Consider the following 25,841-nt stretch of genomic DNA (forward strand, 5'->3'; position numbering starts at 1 on the left):
ACATCAGCGATACTAGCAGGTTTTGGCCAGTCCCGGATTGCCTCAATTTTCTCCTCATCAACCTTAACTCCCTTGCTAGAGATAATATACCCAAGAAACACGACACTTTCTTTACAGAAGTAACACTTTGTGAGTTTCCCATACAACTTAGAATCTCGCAAAGTTTCAAACACAACTCTAAGATACTTCATATGATCATCAAAGGTCTTGCTATACACCAAGATATCGTCAAAATATACTACAACAAACAGCCCAATATACTTCCTCAAAACATGATTCATAAGCCTCATAAATGTACTAGGCGCATTAGATAACCCAAACGGCATTACCATCCATTCATATAACCCTGTTTAGTTTTAAATGTTGTTTTCCATTCATCTCCTTCTTTCATTCTAATTTGGTGATAACCACTCATCAAATCAACTTTAGAAAACAATGCAGCACCATGCAACTCATCAAGCAAATCATCAAGTCTGGGTATAGGAAATCGATACTTAACTGTTATTTTGTTGATAGCACGGTTGTCCATACACATCCTCATGGTACCATCTTTCTTCGGTACAAGCAAAGTAGGTACGGAACATGGACTAAGTGATTCTCGCACATAGCCCTTCTCTAAGAGTTCACCAACCTGCCTTTGAATCTCTTTTGCTTCCTCTGGATTACATCTGTATGCTGGTCTGTTAGGAAGTAAAGCTCCCGGCACCAAATCAATTTGATGCTCAATTCCACGAATAGATGGTAACCCTTTAGGTAATTCATCTGGAAACACATCTTTAAATTCTTCAAGCAATTCTTTAATCTGTATTGGTAAGTCCAATCCTTCTACTTGTAGTAATTGCTTTGCCCAGATCATGAAAACAGCCCCCGCTAAAGCTAATGCTTATTTGATGTCTCCTTTTTTGGCTAACAATAGCCCCTTACGTGATTTCACCTTCTTTTGTTGGCTTCGTATCTGATCCTCTCTAACCTGTTGAGAACTCAATGGTAACAAGTTCACCTTCTTTCCATTCAGCATAAAAGAATAAGTGTTCTTTCATCCATTGTAGGTCACATCCTTATCAAACTGCCATGGACGACCCAGCAACAAATGGCTAGCTGACATCGGCGCAACGTCACATAAAACCTCGTCATGATAGGTTTTAATGGAAAAAGGTACACGGACTTGCTTTGTCACCCGAATCTCCCCATTCTCATTCAGCCATCGCAAACTGTACGGCCTGGGATGTGGAAGGGTAGTTAAACCCAATTTCTCCACCAAGGTAGTTGACGCAACATTAGTGCAACTTCCATTGTCAATGATCATCCCACACACCTTATCTCGAATCTGACATCGAGTATGAAAGATGTTCTCACGTTGCTCATCACTAACGTCAATTTGTGCATTCAGAACCCGTTGCACAACCAATAAATCTCCCTTCACTGGTTCGAAATCCTCTTCTTGTTCAGCCACTTGTACCTCATCTTCATCTTCAGTTTCAACCTCATCTCCACTGATCAGCTCTCCATTATCCCCATGCAAAATCATCACCCTTTTATTTGGACATTCCGAAGCAATGTGCCCATGTCCTAAGCACTTGAAGCACTTGATGTCCCGAGACCTTCTAGGATGTTGAGGTTCTGTAACCTTCTCCTTTCCCTTCAAAGAATCAGAACTGGTATTCCCTTTAGTAAACTCCACCTTCTCATCTCGTTTAGGTGTGCTCCATGTTCGTGTAGGTGTAGAAACAGCCCTTGTTGTGCTTGACGTAGTTACACCAGTTCGGACACCTCCTCGTTTCTGCTGCCTCTCTACTCGAGTTGCAAGCTTTATAACTTCCTCAAGGAAGATGTACGGCTGTAATTCAACAACATTAGCTATATCCTTCCTCAACCCTTCAAGAAATCTAGCTATTGTTTGCTCTTGGGGTTCCATCAATTCACATCGAATCAGCAGCAACTCAAACTCTTTCACATACTCTTCCACGCTCAAAGATCCTTGTCGCAAAGTCTGAAGTCTGATGTATAGTAATCAGGAACAAATCTCTTCTTCATCACTCTTTTCATAGTTGCCCACGTTGTAATCTCCTCTTCTCCATCCCTTCTCCTCTGAATCTTCAAGTTTTCCCACCATAAAAGAGCATAATCTGTAAACTCAAGTGCTACCACCTTGCACTTCCTTTCTTCAGAATATTCATACCATTCAAACACCTTTTCAACCTTCTGAATCCACTCCAAGTATTCCTCAGGTGAACTACTTCCTCTAAACGGTGGAATTTTAAGTTTGAGACCATTAGGAGGATTATAATTCTGCCTTCTTGGTCTGCCCCTATCATTGGCCTCATCATCCCCATTTGGATCTTCATCAGCTTCTATAATATCATTTCGTGGCACCCTAAGTGCTTGCCTTTGTTGGGGTTGCAAATTATGTCTTTGCATCATTTGCATAAGGGTATTCAACTGTTCACGAATTCCAGTCATTTCATCCCGAATCTCAGCATGAGATCGTTGTAAGCCCATAACCTGTGTCTGTTCCAAACTTAACCCTCTTGGCAAATCTTCTTTATCTCTAGCCATAATTAAGTTTATCAACCTTAATTCCAGCAAGCCTTTCTTCTGTTTTTGGCTCCTGCCTTAGATCGCAACTGATGCTCTGATACCAGATGATGTGCCGTGAATGATTCGAAAATCGGCAACAATGAATCTGATGAAAATGGATGAAGGATGGGTCTGGTTGTGTTGTCTTTCTTTTGGTGTTTAGGCTGGATTATAGTGATTTCAAGGTAAATAAGATGGAGGATAGACTAGAATGATACTTTGATAAGTCGATCTGGACGCCACAAAGATCAATCTAGGATTTCGACGCCACACTCTTTGTGATTGAAGAGTGATAAGTCAGGTAGGGTTCTTCACAAAAATCAATTTGGAAGAACAACTCTTAATTCTGTAAATTAAGTTTCAAATCTTGGCCAAAAGTCCTTTATTACATATTCTGATACTATATTTATAATTGGAACATCCCTCCAAAGTTAGGAAAAATTCAGCATGGCAGAAGTCAAGTAAAAAAAACAGACTTTGATAAACTAACCTAGACAAATTAACTAGCACACGTTTTTTGACCTTTATAATATAAACAGACCAAATTTAAAACAATCATATCTTCTTACACAAAAGTCCAATGCAATCATGGTTGGACAATCTAGAAAGAACACGTTCTGAACTTGAAATCCACCTAGATTAGTCTTGTTTTCACATGCAATGGATGACTTCAAATTCGGGTTCAAATTCATTTGTTGTTCTGACCATAAACAGCATCAATTCCTTCACTTATTTGCATATCAACCCCAAATTTAAGTAGCCCAGCATCAATAGAACCATTAAGGGCTTTTCCCATCTTCAAGTTCCAATTGTAGGCAAATAAACATCCTTGAACCAAATTCAAACTGATTGCTAATTTTTAACTCTGACGCAACTTCAATCATTCCAATTTGACTCGTCAAGGCCCTTTATAGTTGTTTCGCTCTCGCTCTTGTCATTGGACCATCTGAATCCTCTTGCATATTAGTTTTAGCTTTACAAGATGGATTATAATTCTCATAATGCACATCATTAGTTTTGAATTTTTTTTCTAAAAATAAATAAATTGAGTTAATCAAATTATATGTGCACCCACCAAATCAACTGAGTCACACTGGTCAACTCCCACTTAATTTACTTTGAAGCATAAATTTTCTTTGAGTTTAGTATCTATTTGAAAATGTTATAAATATTACTTTTTAAAATATTTTTTTTAATATATTAAAATAATATTTTTTAAAATATTTTAAAATTTATTTTTGATATTGATACATCATAACAATCTAAAAAACTAAAAAAATTAATTTAAAACTAAAAAACACTTAATTTTTTTTAAAAAAAAAACAGATGAATCACAATTTCAAAGTGAACTTGATAAAACTGCTGCATAGTGTCTCCAACAGCGCACGGGCAACAACCCGGAATCACGCTAAACGCCATCAGTAGCATCTTACTATTAATATATAATAATTACATTTTCTTTTGGAGAAATTAGCCATCATCTATTTGGTGTAAAATTGTTTTAGCCAGTCGAATGCAAGGGTTTTTACTTAATTTTCCGTACCAACTAGAAACGGTAACGTTGCAATCCGGTTAGAAGCGTACCTGTTCAAGAGTTCATTCTCTTGACATTACGTGCGTGTCTCCCTCGAACTGAACCACCGGATTATGATGAGTCGCAAAAGAGACAGATCCAACTTCACGCGCTACGACCGACCTGCTCCCTACCCTAAACGACGGCGTCCTCCTCCTCCTCCTCCTCCTCAATCCCAACCCAACGACATCAAGCCATCTACGAAGCCTCCACCGCCGCCTGCGGTGGTTGTGGTGGATCTACCTCCGGACTGCTCAGTCCTTGATCTGAAGTCGCGATTCGCAATCTACGGCGAAATCTCCCGCACCCGGATCGATCGCGATGCTATTGGTTACATCACTTATCGTTCAAAGGACTCGGCCGAGGCAGCCATCACCGCTTCTCTTGACTCTTCCTTTGGCATCGCTATAAACTCTAAAAAGGTTACAATCTTATTTATTTATTTATTATTCGGTTAAACTTTCACAAAACAAATTGAGAATTGCATTGGTAAATGGAAGGTGTTGTAGAATTTGCCCTAGTACACATTTATTGGTTAGTTTCAATTTTGGATTATTGAATTAGGGTTTTTTTCAGGTCCAAGTGTTACGGGCAACTGATCCGCTTGTGCAATGGAGAGAAGGAGTTGGAGCTGGAGGTAAGAGGGACAGTGGGTCACCATCATCATCATCCTCCAAACTCTTGAGGGGTGGGATACCTTTAAGCAGACACGGGAGAGGTAATAAGCTTGCTTCAGCCGTAGTGAACCCAACAAGTAGTAGCAGTGACGGTCCTTCTGTGCTAGACGTGCCTTTCAAAGGCAGAGAAATTATTGCTTACGATGATATCCTCTAGATTTTCTTTTTGGTTTTTCTTCCCTTAAACATTGAGCTAGGTTTATTGTTAATTGTGGTATCATGTCAAGTGTGCCTAGGAATTACATCGAAGTTTAGCAACTTTAGATGAAGGTAGTGGAAGATGTCCATTGCTCTTTGCTTTCGTATGTGGCTTCTGTATTAATAGGTCATCGATGAATGCAGTGTTGCTGTTTTTTTCTTCTATGTAAGCATTGTGAAGATTTCTGGAAATGGATTGCTTTTTCCTGGTTGGAATCTAGTCTGGTCTTGATTATTCTGAATGGATTTGAGTTGGGCTGGTTCTTGTGGTTAGGTTTTGCAATTGAGGTTCCTCAGAAGTTGATGCCTGTTTCAACTCCAATAGGGGTGTGGACTGGCAAATACAAGAAGCCTTCGCTGTTGTTCTTGCAGGATTTGGTGCCCTTGACCCCAAAATTGCTCCGGCATTGATGACATGCTCGGTGCTCCCTCTCTGCATCAATGCTGTGGCCAGATTTACCACCCCTGCATCTGCATCATTTTAATTTGTGTTTGATGGTGTCTATTGCCAAGCATGCATTATTTCCTTGACTATCAGGAGTATTGGTCCGTAGGAAATGTTGGATTTGACTGCACATATAGGGCCTCCAAATAGGATAAAAACAAATTCCTCCTATAAACGAGGGAGAGTGGAAGCAAACCTTTTTTCTTTTCTTTTCTTTTTGGCATCTGTTAAAGGAAGTAATCAAGACGAGTGAATATTATCTGGTCAGCAGGGAGAAAAACAAGGTAGTGTTGGGTACGATGGAATTGTTTGGTGCATTATAATATAAAAATTAATTTTTATCTTAGATCAATCTTTCCTCTATTTTCTTAAACTCAAACTTCTGTTATTGACAAATAAATTTGATTGATGAGTGATGACTCGACTGAGGGGTTAATTAGGGATAAGTTTTGGGGATAAGTTTCGGGTCAAGAAATGGGAGGGTCAACCTGTTTTTTTTCGAGTCAACATAAGAATAAAAATAATTATTATCATAATTTTAAAACTTAACTTGGGGATTGATTCAAGACAAGACTTGAGTTACAGGTCAGGTTGATTTTAAACAAAATCAAAGTGAGGATAAAACTGCGTGTTATTATTATAGTTTTAAAATCTAACTCGCAAGTCGACCCGGGACAAGTCATGGGTCGGAGGGTCATTCCGAGTTGAGTCAAGTCAATGTAAGAATAAAAATAATTGTTATCACAGTTTTAAAACATGACTCGGAGGTTCACTCGAGACAAGATCTAGGTTACGGGTCAGGAGGGTTAACCCGGGTTTATCCAGGTCAATGTAAGGATAAAAGTGCTTATGATCATAGTTTCAAAAACCAACTATGGGAGACTCGAAGAAAGGCCCGAGTCATAGGTTAGGAGAGCCAACCTAAGTTGACATGGATTAATATAAAGACAAAAGTGTTTATTATCATACTTTTAAAACTCAACTCAAAGGTCAACTTGAGGGAAGACCCCATTCACAAGTTGGGAGGGTTAACCCGTGTTGATCTGATTTTTTTAAAAAAAAAAGAATCAAAGCAACCTCGTTTTGACCAAAAAAAAGTCAAGGGATTTTTTACCCTTGTTTTATCCCATGTCGACCTGAGTTTTTGCTCAAGTCAGATCTGATTATTCCTTTCTCTATTTTTTTCTTAGACTTAAACTGATCTAAGCTGTAGGTCTGTCGAATATCAGGTCAACCCGTAAAGCCAATTTGGATTTACGTGTTAGGCTATTTATTATGTTTTTATAATTAAGGTTATTATAATATTATTAATTTCAACATTTAATAAAAACTAAAATAAAAAATATAATATTTAATTATTTTTTAAAATATATAGGTTTGAGAGTAATACATATTAAAAATAAAATAAATTTTTTTATATTTTACCTTATATTTGAATAGCATTCTTAAATATAAATCTTTTATCGTGGCCTACTCATCCGGCCTCCTTTGATAGCATTCTTTTTACTCGTAGTATATTTGATTATTCTTATGGGCAACTCAATCTAAATTTGCAGGGACCAGACGAGGCTAGGATGACAATGAGGTTAATAATTGATAATTTTTATTTTTTTATTTGTTTTTTGATAATTTGATAATTTGATATCGAGGGAGCTTGGTATTCTTGATTTTTTTTTTTTCAAAATAATAAACGCAGTCAAGGAAATATGCGATTAAGAAGACAAATATATATATATATATATATATATATATATATATATATAATCATATGATCAAATAAGAAGGTCAAGTATTTTGTAAGAAGATCAAAGTATTTTTTTTAGTATTTATTCTACCTTATTTTCTTAATTTTCTCATCCCCACACCTATAAAACTCTTTGATATCACCGTTATTTTGATATCTTATTTTACTCAATCATATAAAAAAAAAATTAATTAATTAAATAAATTTTGTTATTTTTGTACTGAGTGAGTTTTCCGTATAATTATGGTTTCTATTCTTTTTATTACTATTTTTTATTTTGAATAAGTCATTAAATTACAAATGTTTTTCAATTTCACCCGCTTTTTAATTTTTAATCTTTTAGATTCGGTTCTCGTTTTTTTATTACTATTTTTTTATTTTTAATAAGCTATAAAATTATAAATGTTTTTCAATTTCACGTCCTTTTATTTATTTTTATCTTTTAAATTTAGTCAACATTCTTTTTATTGCTATTTATTTTGTTTGGGATCATTTTTTTAGTTTTTTTTTCAATTTCATTCTCCATGGTTTTTTTCTTTCAAATTTGATCCCCATTCTTTTTATTTCTATCTTTTTTCTTTGACAAGTTTTTAAATTTTTTTTTTCATAAATTCATCCTTCAAAATTAAATTGATTGAGAATTAAGTTTCTTAATTAAACTTGGTTCAAGGATTTTACGAGTTATGAGTTTTAAAAATTAGACCGGATTTATGAGGTTTACCCAAGTTGGCTTGTTTTTTTTTTCTTTTTAAAAGCTAATGTTTTTTTACCCATTTTTTAGAGATTTGCTTTCCTATTTTTTTATGTTTTGTTTCTATAGGATCGGTCTCAGGTTCATGGTTAGAGTCATTATTTCAAAAGTTAATGTAGATGACTTTTTTAAAAAAATTGATTTATTTTTATTCATCCTTCAATATTTAGTTTATTTGAAATTGGACTTTCTACTTCTTTTTTTTTTCTATTGAGTTATCTCAATCATTTGCTCATAATCACCAGTTTATAAGTTAACTAAGATTATTATTTTTTTCTGTTGCTATGAGGTTAATAATGGGTTTAGGATCGAGGTCATTGGTTTCAGGATCAAAGTCACAAGTTTTCAAGTGCTAATGCAAATTGACTTTTTTTGGGATTTTTTTTAAAATTAAGTTATTTCAATTTTATTATTTATTATTTGATTTATTGAAAATTGATCTTCGTATTTTTTTCATTTCCTTTCTATTAAGTCATCCTGATTATTTTTTCTTACAATTTCAACCTTTATATTTTTTTTTTATAAAATTTGATCTTCATTCTTTTAATTGCTATATTTTTTTCTTTGACAAGTTTTCTAAATTGATATTCTTCTCGCCATCTCATCATTCAAAATTAAATTAGTTAGAAATTAAACCTCTTAATTGAACTTGATTCAAGTGTTTCTCGATTTTCATGGTCACAAGGTTTGTGGGTTAACCCGAGTTAACTTATGTTTTTTTCCATTGTTTTTTTAAAATAAATTTCTTTTTTTCCTTTAATATTAAGTTGCTTGATAATTGAGCTTCATGATAATATTCAATTTTCTTTCAAACGCGTTCACCCTGGTATCACAAATGGGTAAGAAATTTTGCATCTTGACCTGGTTAGGCTCAAATTGAGGGTTTTTTTTTACCTTTTTAAATTATATTTTTTTTTAAATTTTTATTTTTCAACATTTTATTTGTTAGAAATTGAGCTTTACTTTTTTCTTATTGTTTTTTTGGAGTAATCATGCTCTCATTTGATTTATTAAGAATTAATATTCAAATTTTTTATTGTTTTTTTTTTATAAGATTATCTCAATTTTGTTTCAATGGTTGCAAAGTTTAAGAATTAATCTGATTTAATTAAAGTATTTTTATTGTGTTATTTTTTTTAAATTTTACTTTTTATTATTGAATTGTTTAATAATTCAGGTTAACTGAAAATATTAGAGTACTTTTAAACAATATCTGCTTATTTATTACTGTTATATTTTTTAATAATATTATTTAAATTAACTGGGTCCTCAAATTCTTTTTTCGTTGACATTCTTTTTTTCCGAAGTTGAAAAAACTTGTACGGCCTGAGCAAGAGTTATATAAACAAAGCATTAATTAAAAAGGAGAGAAAAAAACAAAAGATATCTGAAAAGAGAGATTCGGATGGCCCCCCTGAAGCTAAGAATCATGCAACATTTATCCTTTAAAGCTGTTTACCTTGATAATTTTATAATCGTCCTCCCTTTTCTCTTGCCAATATATTTCCCATTTGAGAAAACCCTCTTTATTATTATTATTATTATTATTATTAATAGGAGAGGACAGCAAGTCAAGTGTCTCCTCCTCTCAAGACAAGCGAAGCAGGCGCTGCTGAATCACGAGAAACATTTGATTTTTCCAAAAATTGCATAAACTTTAGGACATCAAATGTTAAGAACCATCAACTTACTTTATACATCCAGTGAAATCACATGAACAGCATTTTGGATACATGTCAAGGACGCAAATAAAGCTCGAGAACCCTAAAACAAAAAAAAAATTATAAATATTTTTTATAACCAAGTAAATGTTACACATAAGAAGGTTATAAAAAGAATAAACAACAATTAACTATATAATAGGTGGCTCAGTGGTAAGAGTTTGAGACTAAAGAGTTTGGTTCTTCTATGGTCTCAGGTTTGAGTCATGTGGTTGCTAATATGATGGTCACTAGAGGTTTACATGGTCGTTATCTTCAGGGCCCGTGAGATTAGTCGAGATGCACGTAGCTAGCCCGGATACCTATATTAATAATAATAAAAAAATAAAGAACAATACCCGGATACAAAATAAGAAAAATCTTGTAAATCTTTAGTTTTCATATGAATTTAGGGAGTTAAGAAGAAACAAAACATCTATCAAATCTTAAAAATGAAAACCAAGACTTTCCACATGTAAATTTTTATATATAACAAATTCTACCATGATGTAATGAAGCAATTGTGTTTTTTTTATATATAAAAAAAAAGCCATATTGTACCTATTTTAAACGGTTTTACAAATTGATCCACGTTTGTGTAATTGTAGGAAATGATAACTTGTTTATTTATTTATTTATTAAAATGGATGTTCGAGCCAGCTTACGCATACCTCAACTAATCTCACGAGTCCTGAAATTAACGACCATCGCCTCCATTGGCCCTGAGATTTGTGAAACTCGAACCGGTAATCTCTAGGGAGCAAACCTAGGGTCTAACCAGTAAAGTTACACCCCTCAGAGTTACAAGCAATGATAACTTGAGGTTGGTAAAAGGTGTCCCTGGTAGCTAGAAATAGTCTTATTTATATTTATTTGAAAGAAATGATAATGAAAATCTTATTTGTTTTAATTTTTAAGGGAGAGATGAGGGAAAAAAACAAAAATGAAAATGATTTTTTTAAAGAATGAATATCAATACTTTCATTACCATCACCCTATCACTATGGTTACACAACAACCAATTACACTGACGTTGATTATATATTTTTTTAATAAAAAAATATCATAATTATTCAAAGCAATACCACTTCCACCATACACCATATTTATTATTATAATCACCACCATACTTCCACTTCCCCCAGCAACCATGATTATCTATTACTATTTATAGGGGTGAAAATTAAAAATCAGATTAAATAAAAAACCAAGCTATAAAAAAAATTAAATGAATGAAAAAAAATAGTTATTAAAATTTCCTTTCTTCTAACCCCAACCCTCTCCATGTCTTTGTCTCTTAAAAAATCAAACAGTGGGATTTAAATCTCGAGTTGAAAGCTAATTATACGACATTAACAGAGGAGAAATCACATAATAAAAAATCCTAAATCCCTAAACGAGTTTAGTTTTTTACTATATTTGTAGACACAAAAAACAATAGATTGAAATAGTACAAATATGATTTTTTTCCTTGCCAACCAAAAAAAAACTTATTAAGCTTGTAATTAAGGATAAAAATGTCTTTTCATACGATATATTCATCATTGTAAAATTGACCGGCAACAAAATGATCCGAACATGTTTTTTGTTATATTATAATAACTAATTTGCCCTCAAAAGCAAAAAAATATTTTTTGGTAAAGGGGCTCTTTTCTTTTCTTGTTTTTTTTTTTAAATAAACAGTAAAATTACGGTCATGTGCTTGGATGAGAACAAAATACACACACATACACACACACTTAGAGGGGCTTCTTCGTCCTTTTCTTTTTTAAACAGTAAAATGATGGAATTAACGTTGCAATTAAAAAAAAAGAGGCTATTTATGAGGGTATTTTTATCTTTTTCAACTGATTTTATTGTTATTTTAGGTTATGTCAGGGAGGCCTAGTAATTGTAAGTTTTTAAATCTTATTAAAAAAAAGTTGCTGATGCGTGCGTTTTATATGTTAGCGCACCATGGCCTCCACGCTATTCAAGTGGCTCATGAGGGACAATGCAATGGAAAAAATCTTGCTTCCACCGTGGCTCTAGGAGCGACGCATCGTCTTTTTTCAAGTGGTATGACGCGTGCTCACAGAGAAGGTCCAGTTGGGCTACGATGGAAATTTCTTTCTTTCTTTTTTCTCTGCTTTCTCTCTCATTTCCTAGAAAAACACGCATGAACTTCTAAAAAAACAATTATGTCATCTGGTTTGTAATCTTATTAATTTTGGTCCTCCTTCTTAATTACTGTTTATTTGACTTTTGATGTTTTTTTAAATTTAGATTTTTTTCAATTTTATCTTTGGGTATTTTATTCAATTTGATTTTTTTTATCCGATTTGGCTCTCTACTTTTAATTGCTCTATTTTTGTGCTTTATATTTTTCTTGATTTTTTTTTTGTAATTTCATCCCCTTTGATTTTATTGCATTTTCTTTAATTCATTCTTGGTCCACATTCTTTTTATTGCTACACTCTTATCCTTTTTCTTGATTTATTTTTTTTTTCAATTCTATCCCTCAACATTTAATTTTATTTGGTTCTTTATCCAGTTTTGGTCTTCATTCTTTCAATAACATTTTTGTATCATTTTCTTAGTTTTGTTTTTGGTTTTTCAATTTATCCCCGAATTATTTTCTTTCATTTTTTATACCATTTTTAGTCTGCATTGTATGGGTTTTAAATTGTTTTACGATTGGATATTTTACTTTGTTATTTTTTCGTGGTTGCCTTCCAATAGGCTAGTAGTTTATTGAAAATTGATTTTTTTTTTAAATTCATCATTTGATATTAAATCCTTAGCTTCATTGTTTTTTGCATTTTCCTTTTTGTTAATTTATCACGATCTTATATCCCGGGTAATAGGTTAGTCAAGTTTACCATGGTTGTCTCATATTTCTTTTCCTCAGTTTTTTTTATGAAATTGATTTTTTTAACAATTTCATACTTTGGTGTTAAATTATTAGTTTTTGAGCTATGTGATTTTTTTACTTTTTTCTGTTGAGTTATCCCGAGTGCGACGAGTGCGGGTTAATCAAATTAACCCGGTTAGCTTGAATTTTCTTACTCAATATTTTTTTTTATTTAACTGAGGTCTTTTTTGCAAGTTGACTTGGTTTTTTCCCCTCAATTTCTTATGACTTTATTTTATTTTTAATTTCATCATTTTGCATTAAATTATTTGCCTTTAAGTTTTGTCATTTTCTCACTTCTTTTTTTGTTGTTATCTCGAGAGCGGATTGGTCAAATTAACTCGAGTGAGCTAGTATTTTCGTTTACAATGTTTTATTTATCTATCTTGGGCCTTTCTTTGCTAGGCCCTTCTTTTGGAGGTTAGCCTTTTTTTTTAATCCCGGTCTCATGTCATATGTGGAGAGTTAGTCGAGTTAACCCGGATTGACTCAAATTTTTTTTCCTTGATTTCTTATGATTTTTTTTTTCAATTTCATCATTTCGCATTAAATTATTTGCGCTTGAGCTTTGTTATTTTTTCAGTTTTCTTACTGTTTGGTTATTTCAAGAGCGAGTTGGTAAAGTTAACCCGAATTGACTCAGGGTTTTTTTAATTTTTTTTATTGGACTTTGAATTTTTTTTTATTAGGTCATTCTTTTGAATTTTTTTTATCCTGATCTCATATCGCAGGTTGTTGATCCGTCAAGTTACTTTGAGTTGACTTGTGTTTTTTCTTCGACGTTATATTTTTTGAAGTTTTTTTTTTTATCTTTGTTTTTAGATTATTAGTTTGAATTTTATAATTTTTTTTGTTTTTTTTTTTTAAATGATCACCATTTGAATATTCTTTTTTAGCATTGAAAAAAGTTTATCTACATGTAGTGGAGCGCGGAACCTATCTATTGCTTACTATTTTCCAAGGGAGGAGACTTATTTTTTTGCTTTCTGAGAAAAATCACTCGATGCTGCGGCTGCAGGAGATCACGTGGTAGTTAATTTGAAAGGTTCAGTAATATAAGCTCAGCCATTTCATCGTCTAATTCTGCAAGCCGTTGATTAATAATAGATTCATAGGATTCCTCTAGAACATCCTCTCCCAGGGCACCACCACGTGCATTAGAGCTGACTACTCTAGTGTAATATAAATGAGTTTAATATGTTAGAGGGAAAGGCATATCACTGTCTGCAAATGGTCGGTTTGAACCCTTTTCTTACATTAATAAACCGAATCGAACTGAAAATCATCAGTTTGAATCATTCTTTTTCATTTTAAAAAATAAATATTTAAAAATTTAAATTGTAAAATAGAAAAAGTAAAGGATAAGATAAATAGAAAAAATTATGAAAATTCTAAATTGTGGGTGGTCAATGCTGGTCAAGGGATCATTTAATTATTTTTAATACTATAGGGGTTAATCAATTAGTTTCGGTAAACTACAAGGACTACTTCTTATAAGTTATTCATATTTAAATTATATGCGTGTGACACTTTCAAGTGGGTATTGTTCGTTGCTTGGTCTTACAATTCACTTTCTCTCCTTGTTTTGTTTTTCTCTTCGCTTGCGCTCCAATTGTTCGATGAAATGCCTGAACCATGCTCTCTATCACTCACGCGCCTAATTGCTTCATAAATTTGATCCCTCAAATATTTTCCCCCAACACTTCTGCTTCTAATATTCAAAATCTTAGCAGAAAAGGAAAAACAAGAAACCAAGATTTACGCTTTCTTGTAGTGAAGGGGTCGAGTGGTAGTGGATTTTTTGAGTTAAAAAACAGCTGTTGCGGTTGCGGTGGTGGATTTGTAAGGAGGTGTAATACAAGGGATTGGGAAAGTAGTGAGGGCAATATTGCATTGGAGACTGAGATTTTGGAGTTCATGAATAGTTCAAAAAATCCAGAGATGTTTCCAAGCAAGAAACAGTTGATTGATGCAGGAAGAATGGATCTTGTTGAGGCTATCTTGAAGGAAGGAGGGTGGCTCGCTTTGGGTTGGGATTTCGATGATAATGTTGACGACGTAGATGTTGTAGATTGGTATTCTTCTTTAACGGATAATAAAGAATGTGGTGCTGCTGGAATTCAAGACAAGGCTTTAGAGCGTAATGAAGAGCAAAGCTCTCAGGTTCCTTGCTCGTCCTCTGGTAGTTCACAGTGAGGCTTCTAATTTTCGTTAACCACTCTTGTTTTTCGTTGCAATTTTTGTTTCCTATGGTGTTACATTGAATTATATAGCCTAAAAGAAAAGAAGGGTGAGAGAGAGCTTGTTGGTTGTATGAATGGATACTCTTATCCTTTTGCTTTTGAGTTAGGCACTGAGTCTCAAAGCTTCGCTTCCAATTTCCCAGAAAAAGAAAAGAAAAGAAAAGACCTCTAAGCCCTGAAAGTAGGTTTCTTGTAACACATACAATATTTTTATCAGTTAGTAGTCTAGGATAACGAGCATGACTGCAACATGTAGCTGAAAGGTCTCAATTTTGTCATTTTACCCTTGTTTGCTCGTTGCAAAATAGTAATGCTTTGCTGTTTTTTTTCTTTTCCTTTTCCTTTTCCTTTCTTTTCTTCTTCCACATTTCAGTGTGTAAATTGGTAAACCACTTATCCAGAATCAAAATAAAACTAACAGATATCCATGACTTTCAATAACTGTTTCCATGCCAAATTCCCATGGGTAGTTTTTTAAGCTTGCTATTTTATCATCTATTCGTAAATATCATGGGTAGTGTTTGATCAATCTATTCTGTTCTCTCAGAGATACAGCGACTGAGGATGATGCTGGGATTGGGGGTATACTGTATCGATTAGAGAAAGAAAGGAATATGAATTTGGGGTTTGCTTTAAAAGAAATTGAAAGCACTACTCGTGTCCAAAGTAGCAATGTTAACCATGATTTGCTCCCTAAAACCACGAAGAATGGGGTAAGTTTTTTTTTTTTTTTAATTTAAATCAGTAACCAATATTGCTCTTAAGTTCCACGTCTGATAACTCAGCCATGTACAGATTACTTGCTATTGTAGATGTGTTTAGTTCATTAGCGACTATTTAATATAATACTATTTAGCTAAAAAAGATATCTTTATTTCCACCACTTCAATTATAATTTTAAACATATATGAGCATATGTTTATATACAAGTCTTTTGGTATGAAAATGATTTAATAGTTGGACATTCCTTATAAACCTAACTTGTACTCTCTCTTTTTTTCCATTGTCAAAGACAGGTGCTGGCCTCAATGGTAACAATTCACCTGGATTATTGAACCCCAAGAGTAGTGCACTCAGTGATTTGGGAGGCGGCCTTGATCATAGCAGATCTTTCTCAAATATTGATGGTTCTGGAAATTCGCTAAATCCAGACACGTGGAGAACTTGGAGCATTAAGAGGGCAGCGTTTTCAGACTTGCAATTTGAAGGTATTCCGTGAGCTGGTGTTCAGGAGGTTTGACTGCATTACATTTTGGATCTGCTGACTTCTCTCTGTTTGTCAATGTACAGCTGAAGAACTTAGCTCTAATAGAACTGGTACAGGAGGTGAGGAGAGTGTTTTAGGGGACGAGATAATTGAAACAAGGGAGGGTGCTAGTGAAACTGTCAGCAGAAGGAAAGAAAACTGCTCTGATGGAGGGATTAATCAGAATCAAGTACGAAGTCGCCTACATGACCTGGAGTTAGAGCTTTCCTCTGTGCTGCAATCGTTAAAGTCAAACACTGGTGAAAGTGAATCACAGGAAGTGGTACCTAAACTATGCCCTTGATGAACACAAATGTTTAAAACTAGATTTTATGAATCCTTCTCTCTTTATTCTTTTTCTGTATATAAGAAACAAATGGAATTCAATGTGGAACTCAGCTTATACCTGTTTATTGCTTGTTACAAAGTCATGAATCAATATAAGTTGATACCGTGCATGAACTTTGTCTGGCTTTTACTTGCACCTTATTTGGTAAGTAAGGCAATGCATGTTCCACTTGCTTTTTAGGAAGAACGACCAAGGAAAGGAGATAATGAAACACTTGACATCACCTCTATGTCATTTCTTTCCTGAATAGAGAAGTCTTGTCTGAGATTTATTTTGTTTGTCATCAATCTCTCTCTCTCTCGCTCTCTCTCACCCTTTTCTCTCTGGTGCAAGAAATAGTTGGACTAAAAGGTATTAGCTAACTGGGTTAATCAAATTCTAAATGATAAATGAATTTCATGACCTATACTGGCCATAGAAAAGCTTTCTCATCTTTTGTGTTTTTGGTATTTAATTTAAAGGAGTGTTTACTAGGATAAATTTTAATTTCTTTCAAAAAATGAAAGTAAACGCAGATTCACAATCTTCATTTTTTCTTTGTTTTATTTTCTCAATTCAGGTTGATTCAATTGTGCATGTAGTTTCTTTAGAAACTTGTCCAAAGCATATCTAGAATTCTTTCAGATCATGTTTTATACTCTTCACCAGGATAATGGAAGAGCCTCTGATGATCTGCTGAAACTTTCTGATGCTTGCGAGTTCCAGGAAAATGAGATAATGAATGCCCAGGATAAATTACGGTCAACAAGGGCAAAAATAGCAGTGTCAGAAGGCAAAATTGCACTTGCGATAATGTATGCTCAGTTCTCTTCATCTAATGGCACATAGTCTAGTGGGAAAATAAATGGCACATAGCTCTAATTTTCTTTTCCATTTGTGCCATATCTGTATTTAAACAGTGATGCACAAAAGGTAGTGGAAGAGAAACAGAAAAGGATTGACGACGCTTGTAGAGCCTTGCAACTTCTTCGCACTGCTTGTATAGTTTGGCCTAGTTCTGCTTCAGAGGTGTTCCTAGCAGGGTCATTTGATGGTTGGGCCACCCAGGTTTGATCCCATCTAAATTGATTTTTCAGAAACTTAGAATAAATAATACTGGCTTGTCTAAATTATAGCAAGGTGATGCTTTGCAGTCATCAAATGTGTTGGCTCATATTTTTTTTTGTACTCTTTGGTTTGTTGAGGCGAAATACCATTTTTAAGTTTCCTACTCATATTGAGAGACATAATGTCAAAAGCCTAAAGCCTCATGGAATGTTGGGACATGGGAGCTACTTGGTTGTCTGGCAACTTGTGGGCTGCACTGTCTTGTGTATGTGGATGAAGCATGTTGTGCAACACAGACAGGCTTTATTCATACTAGTTGGGCTTAGTGGAATAGAAAAGGCTGTTGTTTATCAAGAGAGTTGGCTCTGATAAAAAGGTTGCTTTCCATGGAAGTATGGATTTGGTCTCTATTCCGCCATGATGTCTAGATTTATTGATCCTTGTGATCGTTCTGCATCATGCATTTCTTCCTAGTATGAAACAAGAGATTCGGGGACAATTATTTCCCATGGTTTTGAGAATTATGGGTTGGGAGTTGTCAAGGCTGCATATATTTGTGTTGCTATTGTTACAGCCCAATTTTAATTTTAATTTTTTTCCATTTCTGTTCTTTACCTGCATTTTTTTATGTTGTTGCATCAGCAACCAGATCTAGACCAGTGCAAGTTATCTGTTTGCTTTATATATAAATAATGCAACGGCATGCTGTTATATTTCTGCTGTCACATTATTGCGATTTCTTCGCCTGAATAAACATGTCCTCTGTGAGATCATTTCAGACAAGAGTGAAACTTGCATCGCTATTTTGCAGAGAAGGATGGAAAAGTCTAGTGTGGGCATCTTTTCTTTGTATCTGAAATTGTATCCAGGCAGATACGAGGTAAATCATTTTTGCCAACTTGCATAATCATGTCCCCTAAACAGATTATATCTCAACACTTAACCTTGTGGTACAGATCAAGTTCATTGTTGATGGTGAGTGGAGGCTTGATCCCCTACGCCCTATTGTTCACAACAACGGATACGAGAATAATCTACTCATTATCACATAAAAAAAACACAAGGCATGCAATGATGGACACAAGACAGTGAAGGATATATCCCCAGCAGATTGTTTTTGTTTTGCTTTTCCTCTCCACTCTCTCTTGTAAACGTATTGATCGAGTGAGACATCATGCTTCTTTTTTCTTTTCTTTTGTTTCTCATTCATTCTTTCACTAAAGGTTAGGAAATGTTAAAAGCACAGTAGACGCGTTTGCCAGGATTTCTTTTTCAGGACAACCTGTTAGTTCTTTTCCTGTAATGTAGTAGTGCCTGTAATGCTTTTGAAGACTCTGTACTTTCTGCTTTTGTAAAATGTATTGACCCCCTCGAAATGTTGTAATATTGTAGACACCATTTGAAAGTTCGAAGGTATTACAGAAATCCCTTTTTTACGGGGATGGAATTGAAATGTTTAAGGCATTTTGGATATAAAAGATGAGGTTTGTAAAATATGAAGGAGATTTTTGTCAAATCATCAAAGTTTTGGATGGTCATTGTAATTTAACAACACTTGAAGGGAATTATTGTAATTTTATCCCTCTTGCTTCAATGAGTCAATGAATTAGTAACGGTTACGGATCCATCTTCTTCGAGTTTTGTCTGCTCAACACTTGAAGATAGAATCTAAATTTTTCAATCTTGAAACATTAGTTTAATTAATTAGGTTTTAAATTTGATTTTAAAAGTTACCAGTTCGAGTTTTATAAACCTTAGGGCTGCTAGTAGTTTATATGGTTATTAATTTTAGGGTCTGTGAGATTAATCGAGATACGCGCAAGCTGATTCGGATAAAAAAAAATTTGAATTTTTATAGATAATAAACTCTTATTTCCGGCCGTGAGATTTTAAAATTTTAAAATAAATTAACTTCTTAACATTAAGAGCGAAGGGCTGCAAGATCAAGCAATAGAAAAATAAATGGAAATAAATTATGGCATTAAAGAAACTGAAACTACTTATACACCAAAAAAAAAAAGGAAAAAAAACTGGAATTAAGGTGAGTTTTACTCTTAAAAGAAAAATAATTGGCAATAAATATCTAAAAGAAGACCAGCGATCAATTCAACAATCATACATCTCCTGAGAATGGGCAATGAGCATGTTAATACTTTACCCTATTTGTCAACATATAGAGAAACCGTACAACTAAAAATTACCTAGTAACAACTATTTAAATTATAACTCATTTTTTTTATCGATATTTCAACAAACCAAAACTATATTTAAAAAGTAAATTATTATTTAATCCATGAGTTCTTAGTAATATAATTAGTTAATCCTTTGTTTTCAAAAACCTAATATAAGGTCCTAGGTTTTTTTTTTATTATTATTAAAAAAAGGTCCTAGGTTTTTATATTCTCTTGTAATTTAGTCCTTCTATTGGTTCTTCCAACCATCTCGCCTACTGTAGATAAAATTAAAGTTGCATTTAAAAAGGATAATTTAGAGTTTTTTTTTAAAAAAAAATTACAGTCAACTTTGGCCAAATGATTAATCTATGATTTTCAAAACAACAAGGACTAAATTACAAAATCATGAAAACATATATGTTAAATTTCGACCAAGGCCCTTCGAGGCCAAGTGGTAAGAACCTCACTCCTAAGGAGCAGGAGGCTGTGGATCCGAATCCCCCAAGAGATATTTTCAAGTGTCCAAGTCAACCTTTCGATATTGTAACGGTGGCCCGTTCAAGATATCCTTGTCTTTGTTTTTCGTATATAAAAATCTTTGTTTCTTGTATAATTAAGGTTGCCCATGTGCTCATTGGATCGTCAGTCAAAAGCATTTTTTTTTTCTGCTGGTGACAAATATTTGAAACCAAAATGAAATGATTGCAATTGTTGCCACGTAGTATTGATTTTATTTATATAGAATATATTTATTATTAATAAAATAATGTATAAATTGGATGGTCAAGCAAATATAGGTACTTGATCTTCAAAATAGACGAGTATTTATCAAAATAGATGTTATAAATTGAAATATTCATGATTAATAAATAATAATTATATTGGAAAACTAGTTATTGATAAATCACTTATAACTTTTTTAATATTTAAATGATCGTGACAAATTACTAGAAATTGTACTTGATATTTAAATATAAATCAGTTAATTATTGAATTAATAATAAATAAAATTATTGAATTTATTTAATCTTATTTTATTTAGGATTATGATTTCTATTTGGATCAACTTATTAGAGAACCTAATGGGTCACATACATAAGAACCATTGGTTAGAAATTAAAATGGGATGATTAATCAAAATGTGACTTGATTGTAAATTAATTTTAGAAATCAAAGACTAGAATCTAATTAATATATATATGGGATTACAATTTTAGACCTAAAAAATTGAATAAAATTATAAAATTATCCTAAAATAATATATGTGATATTTTGTTATTTATAGTGTTTTTAGATTTTCTTATAAACAAAACGTTATGCCTCTTATTTTCTAAAAAAAAAGTGAGAAAACTACAATGTGTAAACACCTAAAATACTAAAAAAAAAGCTAGCACTCTAATGTATACAATCTCTCTCTCCTACAAGGTTTTATGAGATTTCTCATGGGTGGTTCATTTAGATTACTATTAGAGACCGGATACTTGGATGACTTGCGATTTACAACAGCTCAGTCTAAAAACAAATATTTAAGGTAAAAAAAAATTTTAATCTTCAAGTAATCTTCATATAAGGTAAAAAAAAATTTAATCTTCAAGTAATCTTCATATAAACTATAAATAATTTTAAACTTGTTTAACAAAATTTTTTAAAATTTTAAAAAAATTTAAATTTATTATTTTTATTGTATATATAAGGTTGGAATATTCATATACTGGTATTGTTAGAGATGCTGCTATCATGGTTGAAATAATGTGGAAAATACTTTTCTTCCACTACTTTTTCTCCACGGGCCACAAAGCAAAGGGTAGGTCCTAGATGAGAAGGAGAGAGCCGTTTGCGTTTTGTTTTGCTCTTGCCATGAGGGGGTAGTAACAGTATAAGGGCAAGGCCGAATCATAGGACACGTCCATGTCGTTTTCACAAGGACTATATGCAGTCACCTTTGGCCCTCGTTTCGTCATCCATACAATCATCTTGTCTCTTCTCATTTATATCTATGCTCGATACCATATACCCCCTCGGGGTGTGTGCGTGCGTGTGTGTGTATATATATAGGTGATCCTGGTCCTCTTCAGGAAGAGCAAGTTGTAGTCTGAACTTGAGGACTAGAATATAGGATAAGAGGATGGCTGAAGATGAAAAGAAGGGCACAAGCTCATACAGGCTATATTGCTCCATAAAATGCTTCCAAAAACCATCATCACCGGAGCAGAAGCACGGCAACCTTGCAGAAACTGAGCAGAAGAAGCCCGGAGGATGGAGAGCCATGCCTTTTATCTTAGGTTAATTATTAATTCTCCACCGATCTGACTGACCATCATCTGTGTCTTTTTGCCGCGCAGAACGAAACTACTTTCATAATAATTTGTTACAGAAGACTTGTCTTTTAGCAAAGAGAATCCTGCTGATATACATCACTGTGTTCTTGCAGGAAATGAGACTTTTGAGAGGCTGGCTACTTTTGGCTTGTTAGCCAACTTCATGGTGTATTTGATGAGAGTCTTTCACTTGGAGCAGGTGACTGCTGCAAACGTCATAAACATCTGGTCTGGTGTAACTAATTTCGCACCGTTGGTTGGTGCATTCATCTCTGATGCCTATGTGGGCAGGTTTAAGACCATTGCTTTTGCATCCTGTGCAGCTTTCCTGGTACATTTCTCCGACCATTTCACACTACTCTCTGTTCATACAGTAATTTCTTCCTACTGTAAGATTAAGATTAATTTTCTCTTTTGGCTTTTGCATCGATACATCTGTCTGTGTGCTGTTTTGATTTCTGCCATTACCAATGAAAAGGAAATATACAGTTTCATGTATGAATTCCTGGATTTTTTATTTTATAAAGGAAAATATACCTTTTAGGGGAATTATGTACACCACCATATCTATGGTTTAGGCTTGTTTTCATGATAATGACCTCCTTTAAAAATATTCAGTCTCTAACGTTGTTTGATTACTCTCTATACTCTATGAAAAGACCTTTTGTACATTAAAATATATACCAATATTTACAATGACGTATGATATTGGGAAATAGTAAAATATATTCATAAGAATAAAAATCTCTAGATTTTCTTTTTACAGGAATTAATTAAGGAAATCAGGACTTTAATTAAAAAGATTAAGTCCTCGTTATTTTTTAACTATTATTTATTAACGAAAATAAGCAAAACTTGACTGGGGAAACTATGAGTAATTTAGAAATGTCAAGATTCACAAATGAAGAATTAATTAATTACTGATCATAATTTAGTTCATGTAGATTATGAAAAAGAATTTAATTCCCACCAATCTTTCCAAATATCCCATATCATCTACTTATTCTTTCTTTTTCTATCTCTTAAAAATAAATTGAAAAAGAATATAAAATGATTAAATTAATTATGAATTAATGGGTTTAAAAACACATGGATCAAATATATGTAATTATTGATTATAATCAACTCCGCAAATGTTGACAGGCAAGTTTTGCCCACTTTCCCGCAGCTCTAATCAAACTACAAAAATAATATAATTAACGTACGAGCTGCATAAACCAAAAGATAAACCTAAAAAAAGCTCCTCAAAACAATAATAATTCCTGATTGAAAATATTATTTGGTTAAGCAATGTATCCAGAGCTGGAGATAATTTAATTTAATTTCCAATGTTGGGTTTCAAGAAGACAAATTATTTGTGACTGTATAATTTATAATTAATTGATCCACTGTATGTTTCCATATCATGTGTTATGTCTCCGTATATAAAAATAAACAGTAAGATATAGTAATATACACATTTTAATGTTTGTCGAAATGGGCTGGCTAGGGAATGGTGACTGTGACTTCGACGGCATGGGTGCCTTATCTTCACCCTCAAAAATGCGAGCCTGAAGGAAAGCAGCAGTCTTATGGGAACTGTGAAAGTCCCACCAGCATGCAATTGGGTGTTCTGTTGCTTGGCTTAGGGTTCCTATCTATCGGAACAGGTGGGATTAGGCCATGCAGCATTCCGTTTGGTGTTGATCAGTTTGACCCTACAACTGAAGAAGGGATAAAAGGGATTAGCAGCTACTACAATTGGTATTATACAACCTTCACGGTGGTGATGTTGATCACTTTAACCGCAGTGGTATATGTTCAAGACTCTGTTAGCTGGGTTTTGGGTTTTGGAATACCTACTGTGCTTATGCTCTGCTCCATCATACTCTTCTTCATTGGAACAAGGATTTATGTGCATGTAAAGCCAGAAGGAAGTGTTTTCTCTAGCATTGCACAGGTTTTTGTTTCTGCTTATAAAAAGCGTAGGCTTAAGCTTCCTGGCAATTGTGATGGAGAGCAGGTTGATGGGATCTTTTATGATCCTCCAATTAAAGATCAATTAACAATATTGTCAAAGCTCCCTCTTACCAATCAGATCAGGTGAGGTGTCTGCATCCTTGGAGATTTTCTTAATATGAATAGTAAATATTAATTAGCTGTAGAAGCTACAAACGATGGTGACTTTTTTCCTACACACACACAGTACAGTACTCCATGTGATTTGCCAACCCTGACTACTGGAAAAACTATGATTCTTTTTTCCAAAATCAATTGTTTTACGAATTTAATAATCTAAACATATCATAATCTTCTTCATTATAAATAACAAGACTTTATTCTTATTGGTTAGCGAAATTGTATTCGGATCTGTTGACGAATTGAGTGGTATAATTAAGATGCTATTCATATACTATACTAATAAGAGATTTAGACTTGTAATGTAACTCAATACTGCTAGACCATATTCTTATTGGTTATATCATAAAGTTTTCACATTGAAATATTTATTGCATTGAGTGGATCAGCTACTATATATTATAAATTACGCACACAAACACATGTAGCAGCTGATTCTAGAGAGTAGCTAGAAATGGTGGTGGATTTTTAATAGTGGGGTCGCCTTTCAGAAGTGCTTGTCAATGATGGCACTAAATGCCATCCAAGACCATCATCCTCATAGCACTGCATATACTCACAGAGTAGTGATCATGAGTCAGCTAGTCCATGCTGTCTAGAAAGTTGTTGAATTTATTTATTTGTTTGTCCATATGGTTGTCAAATGATTAATGTTTTTTTCTTAGAGTACTGATTAAATTTGAAAATTAATAATTTTAATCTTTTAGGTTTTTGAACAAGGCTGCAATGATAGAGAAAGAAACTGACCTCAAGCCAGATGGTTCGTGTGCTAAGCAATGGAGATTGTGCAGTGTCCAACAGGTTGAAGAGGTGAAATGCCTGATAAAAATAGGTCCAATATGGGCTTCTAGTATTGTTAGCTTGACTTCAATGGTACAACAAGGAACATTTACTGTGTCTCAAGCCTTGAAAATGGACAGACACCTTGGAGAAAAATTCCAAATCCCAGCTAGTTCCATCATCGTCGTGTCGTTGATAACAATAGGAATATGGCTCCCATTCTATGACAGAGTCCTAGTGCCAGCCATTCGAAAAGTAACAAAACATGAAGGTGGAATCACAATTCTCCAAAGAATTGGAATTGGGAATGTATTCTCTGTTCTATCAATGGTAGTAGCTGGATTGGTGGAGAGGGAGAGAAGAGCTGCAGCAATTTCACACCCAGAGGCTGCACCCATGTCAGTCTTTTGGCTAGCTCCACAACTTGTGGTAATGGGGTTATGCGAGGCATTCGTTGGCACTGGACAAATTGAATTTTACAACAAGCAGTTTCCTGATCACATGAGAAGCCTCGGTAACTCTCTTTTCTTCTGCTCATTTGCTGGTGCAAGTTACCTTAGTACCATGTTGGGCAGCATTGTTCATAAGGTTACTGGAACGAGACACCATCCAGACTGGCTGACAAATGATCTAAATGCTGGGAATTTGGATTACTTCTACTTCCTTTTGGCAGGAATGGGGGTTGTCAATTGGTTTTATTTTCTGCTTTGTGCTCATCGATATCGTTACAAGGTCAGCACTGTACTAATCCCACTATGAAGTGAACGAGCTGAAAAACGAAGATGGGTTCCGGTTCCAGCTGTTGTCTTGCCTGCTTGATGTATCATAATTAAACATAATATATGAATACTATTTGAATAAGACTCGTAGATAAGGCATATGGCTGCCTGTTCTTAACTAGCTATTTGATATGGGGAGAGGGAGAGGGAGACGTAGGCTATTATTGTAACCAAAAGTAGAATAATGGGCTGCATGCATTGGAAATCCGAATATGAACTTTCATATCCA

At 33.8% G+C, this 25,841-nt stretch overlaps 3 protein-coding genes across 5 annotated transcripts; all 3 read left to right on the forward strand.

Moving 5' to 3' along the window:
* Nucleotides 1-4,042: 4,042 nt before the first annotated feature.
* LOC18102347 (uncharacterized protein At1g27050) lies at nt 4,043-5,245 on the forward strand. The gene is made up of 2 exons (XM_006378101.3): nt 4,043-4,572; nt 4,727-5,245. Exons 1-2 carry the CDS (start codon nt 4,225-4,227, stop codon nt 4,982-4,984), a joined length of 606 nt encoding a protein of 201 aa, XP_006378163.1. The 5' UTR covers nt 4,043-4,224; the 3' UTR covers nt 4,985-5,245.
* An 8,831-nt stretch (nt 5,246-14,076) lies between these two features.
* On the forward strand, nt 14,077-18,903 carry LOC18102348 (protein PTST homolog 2, chloroplastic). 3 transcript variants are annotated; one of them, XM_024609634.2, is made up of 8 exons: nt 14,077-14,750; nt 15,349-15,514; nt 15,814-16,009; nt 16,092-16,330; nt 17,021-17,190; nt 17,296-17,443; nt 18,255-18,323; nt 18,400-18,903. In XM_024609634.2, the coding sequence occupies exons 1-8, from the start codon at nt 14,194-14,196 to the stop codon at nt 18,493-18,495; spliced, it is 1,641 nt and encodes a 546-aa protein (XP_024465402.1). In that variant the 5' UTR covers nt 14,077-14,193; the 3' UTR covers nt 18,496-18,903. The 3 variants fall into 3 exon arrangements, with proteins under 3 accessions (XP_024465402.1, XP_024465404.1, XP_024465403.1); XM_024609636.2 differs by having other exon boundaries at nt 17,102-17,190; XM_024609635.2 differs by having other exon boundaries at nt 14,079-14,750; nt 17,045-17,190.
* A 2,640-nt stretch (nt 18,904-21,543) lies between these two features.
* On the forward strand, nt 21,544-25,841 carry LOC18102349 (protein NRT1/ PTR FAMILY 2.13). The gene is made up of 4 exons (XM_006378103.3): nt 21,544-21,899; nt 22,049-22,266; nt 23,425-24,017; nt 24,761-25,841. Exons 1-4 carry the CDS (start codon nt 21,743-21,745, stop codon nt 25,590-25,592), a joined length of 1,800 nt encoding a protein of 599 aa, XP_006378165.2. The 5' UTR covers nt 21,544-21,742; the 3' UTR covers nt 25,593-25,841.

This window comes from Populus trichocarpa, chromosome 10, assembly GCF_000002775.5.
Source record: "Populus trichocarpa isolate Nisqually-1 chromosome 10, P.trichocarpa_v4.1, whole genome shotgun sequence".
Lineage (NCBI taxonomy): Eukaryota > Viridiplantae > Streptophyta > Magnoliopsida > Malpighiales > Salicaceae > Populus > Populus trichocarpa.